We start from the raw sequence: 17,169 nt of genomic DNA on the forward strand, positions 1-17,169 counted from the left end.
CACAGGGCCCTGGGCTGGAACCCGGAGTAGAGGGTGGGCCTGGGTTCCTCCCAAGTCCTGATCAGACACAGGAGGAGTTGACTCAGACTGTGGGTTCCACAAGAAGGGAAGATCACTGAGGTGAACAAATCTGCCAATAAGTGCAGGACCCACTAAGGTGGAGGAGGAACTTTGTCACAACAATCATAACATCATATTACTCTGGAGACTGAACTGTTAGAGTATTGTCCAGTTCTCACCACTACATTCCCTTTCTCATCCATTCTCTCACACAGAAAAAAATAAATCAAGAAAAATCAGGGTAACAAAGAAGAGGATGGTCAAAAAATGTGGAAAATTAAGTGACAATAAACAGCATAATCTAAAATGCCCATTTTACTATAAAAGCAGCAAAGAATCCTGTAGCACCTTATAGACTAACAGACATTTTGGAGCATGAGCTTTCGTGGGCGAATACCCACTTCGTCAGATGCAAAGAAGAAGGTCCTGGTAGATGTCACGGTGCCTTTCGAAAACCGGTCACCTGCCTTCCATGAGGCCCGAGCATGGAAGGAGTCAAACTATGCCCCGCTCCAAAATGTCTGTTAGTCTGTAAGGTGCTACAGGATTCTTTGCTGCTTTTACAGATCCAGACTAACACGGCTACCCCTCTGATACATTTTACTATAGACTGTTGCTTACTAATAACCTGCTTCATAAATGAACAAGAGAGTCTACTTTGGATTTATTAAACCTTTAGTTTCTCTTCTATTTAGTTTTTCTTCTTATCTTTACAAATATCTATTTACATTATGGAATTCCTGCATTTGTATGATTTATTGATCTGTGCAATTTTGATCAACAAGTAGTGATGGGCCAGAATTAAAACTATGTGTTAAATTCTCCTCCGTTGGAACTTTAGAGGTTTGCATAAAATGAGATCTGGAGCCAAACCAGAACTCAGTGAATCTTTAATTTGGTTGTTCTCTAATCACTAGTAAATAAATGTACAGCATATAGCTTGATGTGGGAAGATGTGGGGGGAGAAGGTGCACTTGGCCCATTGTGTTTGAGTAATATGTTTCAGAATAATTTGGACCCTCTAGTATATTAGAACTTACATTCTGACCTTATATGAGACTCTTAGGCCAGATTCTGGTCTCAGTTAAACCAGTATAAAGCTGGAGTAACTGCATTAATATGAGCAATAATAATATTTAGCACTATAAAAGCATTTCTCACCCAAGCATCTCAAAGCACTTTGTGAAAAAGGTTAATGCATCGTTATTCAGGTGAGGAAACTGAGGCACAGAGTGGTCATGTGACTAGCTCAGACTGTTTCGATGAACTGGAGTTTTCCCATGCAAAATGTTTCGTTGACAAATTCCCAACCTGCTCTAATCATGACATCATACTGCCATGTCTGCTAAACCGAACTTGTGAACGTTTGGGATTGGCTGATTCACAATGAGGCAGATCTGGTTCTTGCCACCCCTTCCCCAGGCCTAGTATAAATGGAAATTATTTTCATTAGAGTTCCCTGAGGCTTACAGAAGTTAAATGACATTCTCTAGGAGACAGAATTGGGAAGTATCTGAAATAAATCTCGTCCTGAAGACAGAAAGCGTAAGATTGTCTGGAGGTTCTTTAGGGCCATTGCAGATCACACGCTCCACATACCCTTCAGAACTTCTTCAGATCTTCTGGTCCAAATGACAGGGGCAGGAGCTCTTGAAGAGTCTTGACTATATAGGTCCCATCTGGCTTTGTCATGTAAATGTCCCAGTCTCTATTGAACTAGAAAAAGAGTTTTAGAGAACTGTCTGTAGAGGTGTATTTGCTGAAGGTGGGAGGATGAACACAGTTGAAGCAAATTCAGTTAAAATGAGCATTCTGTTAACTTTTTTTTACTGCAGTAGGCAGCTGGCTCGTTGCCCATTAGATTTTGCCATTGTTCTGTTCTGCATATTAACACTGGGCTTTATAGTATTAACACATTAGTATGAAACTCTGAGCAAACTTTAAAAGCAGGGGTGGGCAAACTACGGCTCGGGGGCTCCATTTGGCCCTTCACATGTTTTAATCTGGCCCTCTAGTTCCCACCAGAGAGCAGGTTCCAGGGCTTGCTCTGCTTTGGCGCTTGCTTCACTCCGCACTTGCTTTGGCTCCATGTGGCTCCTGGAAGCTGTGGCATGTCCTTCCTCTGGCTCCTATGTGTAGGGGCAGCCAGGGGGCTCTGCACACTGCCCCCACCCCAACCGCCATCCCTGCAGCTCCCATTGTCCAAGAACCATGGCCAATGGGAGCTGCAGAGGCAGCACCTGCAGACAGGGCAGCACACCAAGCTGCTGGGCAGCGCCTCCACAAAGGAGCCGGAAGCGGGGACATGCTGCTGCTTCCAGAAGCTGCTTGAGGTAAGCATCACCTGGAGCCTGCACCCCTGATCCCCTCCCACACCGTAACCCCCTGATCCTCCTCTTGCACTCCAAACCTCTTGGTCCCAGCCCGGAGCCCCCTCCCACATCCTGAACTCCTCATTTCTGGCCCCACTCCAGAGCCTGCACCCCCAGCCGGAGCCTGCACCCCCTCCCGCACCTCAACTCCCAATTTTGTGGGCATTCATGGCCCACCATATAATTTTCATACCCAGATGTGACCAAAAAGTTTGCCCACCCCTGTTTTAAATCATCTACCAGTTTCTAGATTAGAGCCTGATGCTTCATTTCTTAGACATTCAAAACTGGCTTTAACCTCCAAAGGAAATTTCAGATGCATAAAGTACACGGGATCAGGCCCTCGGGGAACTTTACCTTTGAAATAATGCTGCTTATCCATGTAGGGAATCTGCCATCAGTTAAACAGTAGCCTTTAAAGTAATGCTGAAAATGTTAAATGCAGCTTAGAGAGCCGCTTTGGTGCTATGCCTGTTTGCTGCACATGAAGAAAATGAACCCGGTGGAGCTCCTAAGAGCCTTGTGTTTCAAAATACTATAGCATTCTACAGTAATGGTCCTAAATGCTGCAGGCTGAATCTTGAGCAGACTTCTGCAGATGGGCAGGGCCCAACTGCAATGGAAATGTTGCATCCTTGCTGCATTTGCAGACTACGTAACACAGGGACCCCCCCATGTTGAAATCCGAAACCCTCCTGCATCCCTGCAGTCTACATGGCCTCAGCCAGATGCTTTGGTGGCATGGCTAATAGATTTCTGCAGAGCACCAGACCCTGTGCTTGAGGGGAGCACCAGTCCTTAGCTGATACTTCCTCCCAGTATCCACAAGCTGAGTGCCTAGAAAACCCCAAAGTATACGCTGGGGCCAAGGATTCCTTGCCTCAGCTCTCGTGTTTCAGTGTATTTTTCCCTGACCAGAGCCCTTGCACTCAAACTTGGCTCCCTTTTCATGCTTTGCCCCTGTAGTAATACTATTGAGAGCTGTAGGGGCAAAATTGGCTTGAGCATAAGCTGCACTGTAGCCACACCTACTTACACCAGAGCTGAACTTTTCTTCTGTTTCGGCCCTTGAAAACATGCTGCGGTCAGCATTCTAGGGATTTATATTGTTTCCAAACTTGGAAGCCCTTGTTTACGGACCCGAGTTTCCCTCTCCTTTTGTCATTCTTGACATTCAAAACTTCCCAGCATGGTGCTGTGGGGTGCAGGAAGTGGGATGCTCACAATTTGGCACATTTCAGAATGCTTCCTTACTCGGCAAATTTTTGAGCTGTGTCCCCTGACATTACAGAGTGGGGTCTGAACAAAACCAGTGTTCTCAGCCAGGCAGGTGGGTGGGAATTAAAGCAGTTTAGTTTCAGCTGTTGAAAAAGAAAGCAAAAATTGTTTACCTCTCTCATTACTTGTCTGCAGGCCCCACAGGGCACGATGAAGTCCTCTTCAGTGTTGCTATCGAAGGAGAATAGAATGCAGAAGTCAGTGTAGCTCATGATGGAAAATTATTATACAGTTAATGCATCCGATAAATAACGTTAATGCATCAAATAACGAACAGTAGTCAGTAAATAGCACTTTGATTGTTCTTTCTACTCATAAATCCCAACGTGTTTTGGAAAGGAGGGTAAAGATCATTGTCCCTATGTGACAGATGGGAAAACTGAGGAAAGGAGAGATGAAGTGACTTGCCCAACATCTCCCAGGGAGGTAGCTGTGACAGATATTGCAGCCCCATACAATATCGTTGGGGACCAGATTGTATTAAATCTATGAATGGTTTGTGTATGAGTGTGTTCTACTCCATGGGGGAGGGCTATCGCAGCATCTGCAGGAACTAAAGACCGTGTGTGGAGGGGGGGGGAGTTAAGGCAAGTCACTCTCTAGAAGTTCTTTAACATCAGTGAGGTACCACCCCCTGGCGTGGGTTGCACATACTGGTTCAAGCTGGGTTTTGCAGAGATTGGCAGACAAAGAAAAGACTTTTTGGTATAAAGAGGTGAGTTTGAACTGACACAGTACTTGCCTTCTGATCCAGCAAATATACAGGACCAAAGGGGGCCCCACCCAGGCGGAAGGGTTGGAAATACTTGGGCCTGCTAGGGTCTCATAGGACTGAGGGGGGGTGACTCCTGTTATATTTGGTGTGTGTTTAAATCAAATCATTGTTTTTAAGGTTCCTCTGTGGTGTTTTTACCTTAAGAATAAATGTGCTCACTCTGTCAGGCATTCTCTCCAGCCCTCAAATCATTTTCGTGGCTCTTTTCTGCACCGTCTCCAATTTTTCAACATTGTTTTTAAAATGTGGACACTAGAACTGGATGCTGTATTCCAGTATTGGTCTCACCAATGGCGTGTTCAGATAAATTCCCCTCACTACTCCCCGGGTTATACATCCAAGGGTGGCATTGGCCCTTTTTGCCACAGCTTCACACTGGGAGCTCATGTTGAGTTGCTTGTCCTTTTCAGAGTCACTGCTTTCCAGGATACAGGCCCCCATTCTATGGGTATGGCCTGTATTCCTTTTTCCCAGATGTAAAACTTGGCATCTGGTGGTATTAAAATGCGTTGAAAGCAGCTTGCATACCACTTTGTGTGTAAGGCGTCTTTCAATGACTGATCATTCACTCAAACTTGCTAATCCTGGCACTGGGTTCTGGAGACCTGCTTTGTTTTGGGATTACTCTGCAGCTACTATTGCAGTCTATAATCCTAGTGCCTTTCTCGCCAAGGTGGGAAAAGGACCACAGGATCCACATGGTGGTGGGTCTTCTGACCCTTCCCACCTCCCCAAGTCCATCATCCAACCTCCACTACACAACAGCACAGGGAGTTGGGAGGGTCTATGGAGCTGGGCTCCACATTGCACAGGGCTCAGATCCTGGGAAGATTACAAGGCTGGGAAAATCCACTCCAGGCCTTTACTGCAGTAAATCCCCACAGATTTTTGAGTTTGGAGCTTTGAGGGTGGGAGGGTTGATGCCACATGGGCAGCAACTTTGTCCCTTGCCATGACCCTGTCATGTCTTCCCAAAGCTCATAGAGGTTTCCGTGCAAAGGGGGGATGTTGCTCATCTCATCCTCTTCTGTGCACATTGGCCATTCTATGCTGGTATTTACTCAGTTTTCATCCCTTACTGGGAGAACCCCATAGGGAAGGCACTGGCCCATCAGTTTGGACTTTACTAGGATTCTGACAACTTGTGTATCTATCTCCAAGTATCTGAAAGGTGTTAAGATCAAGGAAGGCACGAGAATCATTTGGGGGGGGAAAGGGGGACATAAGATGGTATCACTAGGAGTAATGGGGTGAAGTGAAAGAATGGTGCATTTCAAATGAATATCAGGATCAGCTTTCTAACCACAAAGTCTGTTAGGATGTGAAATACCGTCCTGAGGGAGGTATTGGAAAGTGTAGGGGACTGCGAAAGACTGTGTCACGGCCTAGCTAGGGTATTTCCGCTTTCTCGGTGGCCTTGTGAAAAGCCCCTGCCTGCTAAGTGGCCGGTCATTGTAGGACATGCCATGCCAATTATAACTTGCTTTTAACTGGTTGAAACCAGTTTGTATGGCCTTAGGCCAAAGGGCGGACACAGCCTGCGGGAAGTCCCTTCTTGCATATGTATGAGTTGCTTTGTATTGTGTATATATAGCTGTATGCTCCCAGTCCTGCCTTTGGACTCTGACCCAGGTTGAGTTGAGCTTCGGTGCTGGGTTCCCTGCCTCTGTGACAGTAACGCCCGGAGTCCCCGTTGCGGGTGTGTCACATTACCTTCATTAAAGCCAATAACTCACAGTGTGTGTGGGCCTCGTTCTTGCAGAGCACTCAGGGTAGGCCCATAGCCTCCCACGAACGTTACATTTGGCGCAGCGAGCAGGATGCTCTGGAAGATGATGCCGTTTTGGCTGAAGGTAGGGGAAGTAGGGAAGCCGTCGCTGTCCCTGCAGCGCATACCCGGGTGGCCCCAGACAGAGCGCTGGGGGCCGGTAGTGCGGGTTCTGGCCGGGTGGGCTGCCCCGGCCGATTGGCTGGAATTCCAGCAGGTGGCTGGAGTTACCCCCGCACAGCTGACTGAGGGCTTACGGCAACTGCGGGCGAACCGGCGTTCTGGGATGGAACAGCGAGCGATGGGGAAGCTCAGGTGGCTCTTCCTAACCGCCCTCCGGGCCCAGGATGAGGAGGTGCTCCGCTTACAGCGGGCCCTGGAAGACTATCGCCGAAGCGGGGATTGTGAAAGCTGGCTGACCTCCCCAATAGATTACAAGCGGCCAGTAGGTGAGGCGGGGTGAGTGCTGCTCATGGACACAGTAGCCTGAACTTTTACACACACTCTTTTCCTCTGCGTTTTTTTCCTTATCCCTGTCAGGCTGTTAATTAGCTCTCAGCTAGGCAGACCTGATATTTCGGTAACAGTTTCTGGCGACTCCAGACGGGACTCTACTAGCTCGGACATTGGACTCCGGACGGCTGCGGCGAACTAGGAGCGGCGCCACTGGGGTGCTTAACCCCTCTTCCTCACTTCCCCGCAGCCCCTGGGTTCGTGCTCCAATAAGGTGAGCCCTAATAAAATAAGGAAATACTATCTGGTTCTGGTTAGAGGCGGGCCTCTTATCTGGTTCTGGTTCTGTTCTGTTTAACTGGTTACTGTTGTTTTTCTGCTTTGTATACATTTGGGCGTTAGGAGTGTGGGCGGAACTGAACCTCTCGTTTGTAATTCCTCGGAGTGGAAGCCATGCGTGCGAGGAAGCTCTGAGGTTGAATTGAGATCCTTCTGTCCCGTCCTCTGTAGCGATGAGTGTAATAGAAGTGAAAAAATCTGAATTAAACTGTTGTTCTCTGTCCTCTGTGTAATTCTCTTTTTGTTTAAGTGTCAGCAGACAGATGGGTAGGTCTTATGCTAGGAATTATGTTTTGTGTTTTATGTTCTGTCTTGTGGTGTCTGTCTTGTGGCCAGCATTGTTGTGTTTAGTGTTTTTATAAAATGGTCTAGTTTAAAATCAGGCAAAAAAATTGAATTAAATGAACTCCTCAAAGCGGGTGTGCTTGTCCTGGCTTGTTGCTCCAAAACTCTGTAATAAAGTTATTTTAGTAAAAAGGTTTGTGGCATATATTAAATAATATAACTAATGCACTGTATAATGGCAATGTTTATGTGTTCGTTGTTAAAAAAATATATATAAATAAAAAGTAAAAATTTCCTTTGTAAGTTTAAAAAAAAAAAAAACCAAACCAAAACAAAATAAGTTAACTAAAAAAAAAAAAAAATAGCTAGCAGGCTAAAAATAAGACACTGGCTCCATTCAAGGACACTGCTCACAGCTAAAACTTGGCTAATAATCAAAAAAGGGGTGTGTGTGAATGTGCCCAAGCAGCTATAAAATCTGCAAAACGCTGCCAGGCACTAATAAAATGTGTTAGGTTCCTTTTCTCACAAATAAAAAAGCGCTACCCAAAAACCCTAGCAGCCCTGCCACTCCTTGAAATCAGGAAACTAAATCAATGAATGTAAAGGTCCACCAACAAAAGACTGCTTTGGCTACCTGCTGAAAAGGCCCTTATTAAGTCCTGCTAACTATCAACACCGCTGTGAAGTGCCAAAGACTAACTGCATGGACCCATGATTCTCACTGCAAAAAGACCCCTCCCCCTCGGGAGAATTCTCCTACTAATAATTAGCCTATTTCTCCTTCCAGCTCCACTGTGCCTTTTGGACAGCAGGAAAAAAGTACAAGGTAAAGTGCTAGTAACCTCTCCCTTGTCCACTGACAGATCTACTGTGCCTTTGAATTTTTCTGAAAGCAGCAAAATCATTACAGGGTAATGTGCTGGTAACCTCTTCCCTGCAGGATGCTGAACCATAACTTTTTTTTGAAACAAAGAAACACTCACTCCACTGACATTGCCAAAGTCCAAAAATTCCTAACTAAAAAAAACATTAAAAACTAACCCTGGTAAAAAAACAAAAAATTATACACTGGCAAAAAAAATTTGTGAAACCCATGCTTGGGAATGTGATATTAATTAGATTTTGGGGTTTGTTCTACAGGCTGCGCCCTGTCTTCTAAATAAATCCTTCAGTATGTATTGCTCTCCCTAATTAAATTTAAAATAACAGGTACCACAGGCACCTTGTTGCCCCTGCCGTCTCCCCTGTAATACACCTCCTCCTAGGCTATTAATATTAATGCCTTTTTAAAAATTAAAAATAAATAAATAATAAATGTAATATAGTACTACACCAAAAAAAATATTAAATATCACTGAGGCTGGAAAGGCATTGCAGTAAAATCTAGTATGTTTAAAAATCCAAAATTTCCTGAATAACCAGCTAATGGCCATTCGGAGTAATCTTAAGCACCGAACTTGACCCACTGTCCTTACAGACACATCAGGAGTACCATCTAATCTATAGTCATAAAACCATATTTGGACACTTTCTAAAGTGAAAGTGTAAACATTCACAGTGCTCCTTCCAAGCATTTTGACCAGTTAGGGGGGTGTGGGCTCCCACATGCCGAATCCTAATAAGTCCATAAAAAAATGCATATAAAACTAAATTATTCACCAAAACATCTAAAAAATTAGACCACCTGGTATACCCAACTAATTTATAGTCAGTGCCCCAATCCCTTAGTTGTCAAACAAACAGAATTCCATTCTTTTGTCTGTGCACTCATTCCTGGGTTGGGAGTGACTAAACTCAAAAAAGCAGTTGTCAATATTTCTGCAAAGCTTAAAAAAGCAGCTAATGCATTAATAAACGCTTTCCAAAAATTGCAACAAAAAATTAATAAAGTAGCAAAAGTAGCTATGCAAAATAAACGTGTGCTAAATGCTAAAATAGGGGGGCTTGTGCTCGCATAAAAAAATGCTATTTTTATGTTAATCATTTTAGCTTAATGAAACAAAATTTACAAGCTATTAAAAATGCTGCTACTGTTTTTTTATGCTGTATTTTTTAATCACACCTTTAATTTTAAAAACCCTCTACCAGCCCTTGGGTCATGGTCACTAGCGTCGCTCAAAAAAGCGAAGGGGGGAATGTAAAAAACTGCGAAAAACTGTGTCACGGCCTAGCTCGGGTATTTCCTCTTTCTTAGCGGCCTTGTAAAAAGCCTCTGCTTGATAAATAGCCGGTCATTGTAAAACACAGCATGCCAGTTATAACTTGCTTTTAACTGGTTAAAACCAGTTTGTATGGCCTTAGGCCAAAAGGCAAACACGGCCTATAAAAAGTCCCTTCTTGCATATGTATAAGTTGCTTCGTATTGTGTGTATATATAGCTGTATGCTCCCGGTCCCACCTTTAAACTCCAGCCCAGGCCGAACTAAGCTTTGGTGCTGGGTTCCCCGCCTCCGTAACAGCAATGCACGAAGTCCCCGTTGCAGGTATGTCACATTATCTTCATTAAAGCCAATAACTCACAGTATGTGTGAGCCTCGTTCTTGCAAAGCACTCAGGGTAGGCCCGTAGCTTCCCACTAACGTTACAGAAAGCATTTAAAAACAAGCCTAGACGAAGCATTCAGGAGGACCTTGTAGCTAACCCTGCATGGGATGGACTACAGAACCACATAGCTTTTCTTCTTTTCTAGTGTTGATGACCATTGTGTGTAGACAAAGAATCTGCTCCTTAGCAAGCATCAGGTTAATATAAATATAGAAGCCTGCTCATTATCCCTAGAAATATGCATGAACATTTGAAAGGAGCAACTAAAACAAAGAGAGGATGTCAGGTGATTGCTGAAATTCAAACCTACCATTTCTCTCTCTTCATTATCCCTTTTCATGAATGTGGCCCCTTTGTTCTGAATAAAATTAATTCCTTGGCTCTGGTTACTGACATGGATTATTCCCAAGTAGTATAATTTGACATCGCTTCTGCTTTTAGTCCATTAGGACAAAATGTTCTCAACAACTCCTCACTTGCTCTGTATCAAACCAATAATTAGGAGCCTATAGACACATCACGGAACACAAGCTTACAGTAAGGACCAACTAAATAGCAGCCTCCAGTTTTAGGTGACCAATTTAGAAGTCTCAGCAAGGTTTCCAGGATGGCTGCATTCAGTCTTTAGTTAAAGGCCCACAGCTGATTTCTGCATCTCCTTTAGGTGCTCACGTGGGCCTGGATTGTGCAAAACTGGACCCCTGTGCCCTGCTGAGTTTGTGAGGTCCTGCACAGATCAGTTTGCGGGATCATGGTCCCTAAATGGTCCTACTCACTTTTGTGAGGTTATTTGCATGAGTAATGGCTGATGGGACCCAGACCTAAGAGTGGCTGCAGTGTAGTTTAATGATAATCTCGCAAAACAAAACTCGCTAATCACATTTTTCTCCCAGTCTTCAAAGTTTATGCTGCAAAAATTAGGTAAAAGAGAGAGCTCATTTTGAAAGGATGGCCATTGCCTCTTGCCACCACCCAGAGCTGTACGTGCATGTGGGTTTAAAGTGCCGGAAGCAGATAATTAGAGGAACAAAAGTGTTGCACAGTTTTCCAGTCCAAGCACATTTTGATATGATTCATAGCTTTCACTTACCTAGCAATGGCCATGGCTCTGAAATTCACATACCCTTCTGACACAGCTTTCTGAATGGCGGTGCGTTCAGCACATATCCCCAGGGGGTAGCAGGCATTTTCTACATTGCAGCCTAAAGGAAGTAAAGAGCACCTTGTTATTTGTCTGACAATAAATACAGTCGCACCAGCTGATGCGGTGCCCTTCATCCAGGAGTGCTCTGCAAGGTCATAGACAGGAATCACTGCAGCCAGCACTGGGGTGGAGCTCACACAGCAATGTGAGAGGAAGTGGAGAGCATGGTGTCCAGCTGAAATTGCAGATGGGATTTAGGGAGGCAGAATTATTCACACTGCAAAACAGCCAGAATCCTATGGGCTGAACTGCCTAATTATGCCCAACTGCAAGAGCACTGTATATCCGTATACATGTAAAGACAGAGTTAAGGGATACAGGGCCAGTAGATGGCCCTCAAAAATATATAGCAGAATCGCTGAATTTTGTAGGACCAATAAGACTTTTTGTAGCACACTGCAAATGGCTTCTTTTGTGCAGCTTTTTACATTAGCTCTTAACATGCACTAGCATAACATAAATCAATATTAAAAATAAGGAATAATTAACGACATGGGACCTTTTAAGGCTACAGGCCAAATTCAGCATTGGTGTTAGCTGGCACAACTCCACTGAAGTCAGTGGAGTCATGCTCTTCAAGCTTGCAGCGGATTTTGACCTTCAGAAGTCAGTCCTTCCGGCACTGGAATACCGCTACCACCACAACAGGGGGTGGGTATTGGACTGACCCAGGCAGAAGAGTTCCACCCACTGAATCACCAGCACCACTTTTAACTGTACTCAGGATTGTGATGGCATGGCTTCAGGGGTAATGTGTGGGGAAGATCTGATAAGGAAATCGATTAAGTAATGAGAACAATCAGCAGAATCCTTCCTTCAGTGGCATCCAATGGCTTTAGATCACGAGAGTCCCAAAGTTAGAGTGCATTTCAGTAGCTTTGGCCATTCAGCCTTTGTCTTTCTTCAGTATTTAATTGCCTCCTTAGATGCCTGCTTTGTTATGGAGATGCAGGTGCAAGGTATTTTACACAGGGTTTGTTATTTTAAGTACTATATGGTCCTGAGACAGCAAAGCACTTAAGCATGTGCCTAATTTTAAGGAAGCAAGTAAAATTCAGTATGTGCATAAATGTTTGCATGAGCTTGAGCCTTCAATTTTCGTAAGCGATGAACACCTGCTACTTCAGCTGAAATCAATGAGCCCTGCAGATGCTCAGCACCTCTGAAAAGTAGGCTGTAAATGCATACTGCAGGTTTGCTGATGAAAGGAAGGAACAAGATCCTAAAGGCACAATATCCAGACTTAAGGGCCAGATTGTTTTCCATTGGATAATTATTTGCAAATACATGTGTACCGCTAACAGACTCCAGTCGTCGGCAGGTGGGATCAAACTTGGAACCTCTAGAGCTTAGGGCATGAGCTAAAAGTCAACTGATTCTTAGTTAAGGCTGTAGAGCAGACTCATTTAACTCGCTCTAAGTGGTCTCAGTGCCACTAGGTGGGACAAACACCACCCCCAGAAGGTGCGTGGGTTACACATATTTTTCATTAGTCACTTTGCTCTAACCATGAACCTTTAGAAAAGTAGGTCGGTCTGCCCCAGAGCCCTTCTGGCTCCTGTCAGAAAGTGAGGTGAAGTCTCCTGGCTCTCTTCTTCTTCATTCTTAGGGGAGTGAAGTGGTGGTGCTTGGGTCTCCAAACCTGTCCCTTTTTGACCCATTTCCTTCCCCGTTTCTGATTGCACAAGGACCTGGAAGCACACCCAAGGGCCATTCCCATCCAAGGCAAGATCTGGCATGTCTCCCAGCCCCACCACATTGTCTCTTATCATTATGACAAAGACATGCCCTGTGATTCATTATCCTAAGAGGAATCCCCATCTTGCTCAGATACCTCGACTCTTCCCAGGCACAGAGGAAACTGAGCCCAGGTTTAGTCAGCGTCACAGAGGAGCTGTGGGCTCTCCCAGCTCTGAGTTGTTTTGCAGCAAAGATCTGAATGCCATCCAGGAGATCAGACAGCCGCCTCTTATTGCTTAGCAAGGGAGAACAATATGGCGCAGGCAGGCAGAGCAGAATGGCATAATCAGTGCGATCTGCTCTGCAAGATTGCCAACCTCAACCTTTCAGGAAGCCTTGTGATTATTTGCATTGCAATAGCACTTAGGAGCCCCAGTTACAGACCAGGACCCCACTGTGATGGTGCCCCTCATAAGGCTTTATGGAATATGCTCATGAATGTTTATATGACATAACTACAATATGTTTTATGCTAAGTGTGCCATGTAACATATCTATGTAAAGGTTATGATCCACTGAATACATCGCTCCTATTTGTAGGCACGTATCATTTTTGTGCTTGAAATTAGGACTACTGGCTGTCTACTTGCTTGATAGCCTTAGTAAAGCATTTGGCCAGCAGATTAAGTGCCCAGTCAAGAACCACTTAAGCCAACAATGAACTTGGAGACATCAATCCACATCAGAGATTTCCCAGGAATGTGGCTTGGCTGGTAAAAACTGAGTCATGCATGGACATGTGATTTGCCCATGTGACTCCAAAACTCCATCTTGGAGCTGGACTCTGCATAGGAGTAAGGAGGGGGTCTCCACTCACACGGGAAAGTCTACTTAAACCCCTCGGAGGCCCCTCCATTTTGTCTTCAGCTGGCTAAAGGGGTAGCCTCTCCACAGCCAAGGATACCTGAAAGAAACTGGAACAAAGGACAGTAACTGCAGGGGGTGTGAGTGATCGCTGGACCCAGACTAGCAGGAGACTAGTCTGTAAAAGGAAGCTTACTGGAACTGGTGAGGTTCTATTTGTATTCAGTTTCTTAGACATAGACTTGTGTGTTCTATTTTATTTTACTTGGTAATTCACTTTGTTCTGTGTGTTACTACTTGGACCCACTTAAATCCTACTTTCCGTATTTAATAAAATCACTTTTTACTTATTAATTAACCCAGAGTATGTATTAATACCTGGGTGGGCAAACAGCTGTGCATCTCTCTCTATCAGTGTTATAGAGGGTGAACAATTTATGAGTTTACCCTATATAAGCCTTACAAAGGGTAAAACGGATTTATTTGGGGTTTAGACCCCATTGGGAATTGGGCATCTGAGTGTTAAAGACAGGAACAGTTCTGTAAGCTGCTTTCAGTTAAGTCTGCAGCTTTGGGGCACATAATTCAGACCTTGGGTCTGTGCTGGAGCAGACCAGCGTGTCTGGCTCAACAAGACAGGGTGCTGAAGTCCCAAGCTGGCAGGGAAAGCAGGGGCAGATGTAGTCTTGGCACATCAGTTGGCAGTTCCCAAGGGGATTTCTGAGATCCAACCCATCACACCCATTCCACTAAGTGCTATACAAACACAGAATGAAAAGGTGGTTCCTTCCTGAAAGATTACATTCCATCAGACAAGAAATGGGTGGATATTGACAGATGGGGTAGTACTGGGAAACACAGGCAAAATAATGAGTCAGCCCCCCCCAGATTGCCTTGAAAATCATAAGATTCTAGCAGTAGCAGATATGGGGTCATTTTCTTTGCTTTCTGTGTTTTTGAGCCTTGGGGGACCACTTTTTCCAAAACCTTTTGTCTGCAGCCATGAAGGCTAGAAACTTACTATCACAAAAATGAAAGCTGAGGTTCTCTCACGTCTCGAGGAGCTGGGCTGTTGGAAACATCATAAAACTTACTTGTGGCACCTTATAGATTAATAAATTTATCTGGGCATGCTCGGGGTTTGCAGGTGCAAATAAATTTGTTAGTCTCTAAGGTGCCACAAGAACTCCTCGTTCTTTTTGCTGGTACTGATCAACATGGCTACCACTCTGAAACCTGTCATCGTGAGATTTGTAATAGAATCCCAAGGGCTGGCAACACTGGTGGGTATGTTGTCATTTTCACAGCTGTGGCCCCAGGTGGGGGCACAAACAAGATGGAAGCAAGGGGCTTCCCGGTTTAGTTTCCTCTTGCTATTCCAGGGCTGGAGGAGGAAGGCAGGCCATTGACAGAGAACAGAACCAGAGACAGATTATAAATTGTGACCCAGTTTGGAAAGGACGACCCAAATCCAAACCACCTTACAGCCAAGTGAGGCCAGAGCCACATCTCTTGGAAGCAAAGTGTGACAACATGAAGAATACGGGGCAAGTTTCCTGCACAACGTTTTGCTCATGGCACAAACCATATGTTGCTATAAAACCTTTTCAGGGAGCCCTGACTCCAGTGCCTCTACTTCTTCAGAGACATCCTCCTGTGTGGATGTGAGCTGCCTCTGCCTCTTTGGAGACACCTGGATCTCTGGGATGGCGTAGGGCCCAACCAGGGCTGGAACAACCCATTAGGCGACCTAGGCGGTTGTCTAGGATGCTAGCATGTGGGGGGTGGCATTTCGGGTCCTTTGGGGCGGGGAGCTGCCACACGGCTCCCTGGGCCAGGGGGAGCTGCCGTGGATGGGGGGGCACAGGGCAGAAGGGGGTGGGGAGCTGCTGCGGGGTGGGGCGCCTTATGGCTGGGGAGGGAGCTGCCACAGGGCTCGGGGGCGCCTAGGGCACGAAACATCCTTGCACCCACCCTGGGCCCAGCTCTTCAGGAGCTGAAGTGTTACTGTTTGGGGGAGCGCTGTCCTTACTTACCAGAGAAGATCTTCCCATCACATGTCAGTAGCGCCGCTCCCACAGGGAAGCGACTATATGGACAGTAAGCAGATTTCTTAGCTTCCTTGCAGACGTGCAACAGGAGTTGAATTTGCTCATGTTCCACGGGGGAGGCTGTTGAATTGGTGATGTTTGGATGATTCCCCGTGGAACAGTCATACTGCACCTGGGCCATGGTTACACTCACGGGTATCTGCAGGACTTCTCTTCTTTGCAACTGAGGGGAAAAAACAGATGTGAGCAAGAGGAAGTGCCAGTCTCCACTCCTGAAGACTGTGTGTGTGAGAGATATAGACAGACTCACAGTGTATATGTGGTGGACGCGTCTCTGAGTGCCAGCTAGTGGAGGATTTGCGTGTGTCTTCCTCGTCAGCGTATGTGTTGCAATTCAGTTCTCTCACGCTCATCCTCTGCCAGTGGCTCTGTGATTTTCTCCCTGAGAGTGTGTAGGACAGGGTGGATTCATGGGCAGCCCGTGAGGCCGCGTGCTCTACGTTTTCACCAGTATCCCTGCACTGGTGTGCACGCTGTCTCCATGAGATACGTCCAGAGCAATTCAGTGCACCTGATCTCTCTTTCTCCTCAGCCTCTCCTCTCTCTGCAATGGAGCTGGCCTTCTCCACCCTGGACAGTCTGTTTCCCCACTACCGTACCTCTGTGGGAGCAAGCTGGGGCTGAGGATGAGCATGTACCTTTGGTAGGACTCTCTGCTTGAAAAGGAGCTTTCAGGGAAGCAGCCCTCCCATGACAATGCAGCAACAAAGAAGCAATAGGCTCCAGCTTGGAGGGCTCTGCATTCATCCTCACAGCGACAGGCTTCCCACACGATTGGCTAAAGCCTGCAATGCCCTGACCACCTGGCTCTGATTGGCTCTGCATTAGCAGAAGCAGCTTCCACCCTCTGTGGTCTGAGCTGATTCTCAAAGTGCCCTTTGGCTGGTGGAACCGCTGGAGAGCTGTCAGCAAGCGCCACCCACTTTCTGCCCAGCTCTGCATCCCCCCTGTCCTTTCAGTGCGTCAGGCTGGGGCATTTTGCCAAAAGGTTACTTGGCATTGGGAAGAAATTCAGGAGGCGCAGAGGAAAATCTGCAAGGAAATACCAGGACTACAGAAACAACACCTCCTGTTTCAGAGGAGTAGCCGTGTTAGTCTATATCAGCAAAAACAACGAGGAGTCCTTGTGGCACCTTAGAGACAAACAAATTGATTTGGGCATAAGCTTTCATGGGTTGTAACCCACTTAGTCTCTAAGGTGCCAGAAGGACTCCTCCTTGTTTTTGCTGATACAGACTAACACAGCTACTCCTCTGAAACAGGACTACAGACACTCAGTGACAAACCTGAGCTGATGGTGAGAGATAGGTAGGCCAGGGGCGCTGGAATAATTTTTATAGTGGGGGTGCTGAGAGCCTTTGAACCAAACTGTAAACCCTGTATATAACGGAAACCACTTCAAGCCAGAGGGTGCAGCAGCACCCCTAGTTCCA

At 45.8% G+C, this 17,169-nt stretch overlaps 1 protein-coding gene across 2 annotated transcripts in view; it reads right to left on the reverse strand.

Moving 5' to 3' along the window:
• Positions 1 to 16,460, reverse strand: part of CDA (cytidine deaminase) — a 16,988-nt gene extending 528 nt beyond the window's left edge. Inside the window, exons 1-5 of one of the 2 annotated variants that reach the window (XM_032779572.2) lie at positions 16,375 to 16,460; positions 15,662 to 15,899; positions 10,968 to 11,079; positions 3,824 to 3,881; positions 186 to 1,776 (exon numbers count right to left, since the gene is read on the reverse strand). In XM_032779572.2, coding sequence (XP_032635463.1) covers positions 1,663 to 1,776; positions 3,824 to 3,881; positions 10,968 to 11,079; positions 15,662 to 15,857 — 480 coding nt within the window. In that variant the 5' untranslated portion in view covers positions 15,858 to 15,899; positions 16,375 to 16,460 and the 3' untranslated portion in view covers positions 186 to 1,662. Of the gene's footprint in view, positions 1,777 to 3,823; positions 3,882 to 10,967; positions 11,080 to 15,661; positions 16,096 to 16,374 lie in introns of those variants that run through there. The other variant, XM_075060221.1, reaches the window with a different exon arrangement.
• Positions 16,461 to 17,169: the final 709 nt, after the last annotated feature.

This window comes from Chelonoidis abingdonii, chromosome 23 (assembly GCF_003597395.2).
Source record: "Chelonoidis abingdonii isolate Lonesome George chromosome 23, CheloAbing_2.0, whole genome shotgun sequence".
Classification (NCBI taxonomy): Eukaryota; Metazoa; Chordata; order Testudines; family Testudinidae; genus Chelonoidis; species Chelonoidis abingdonii.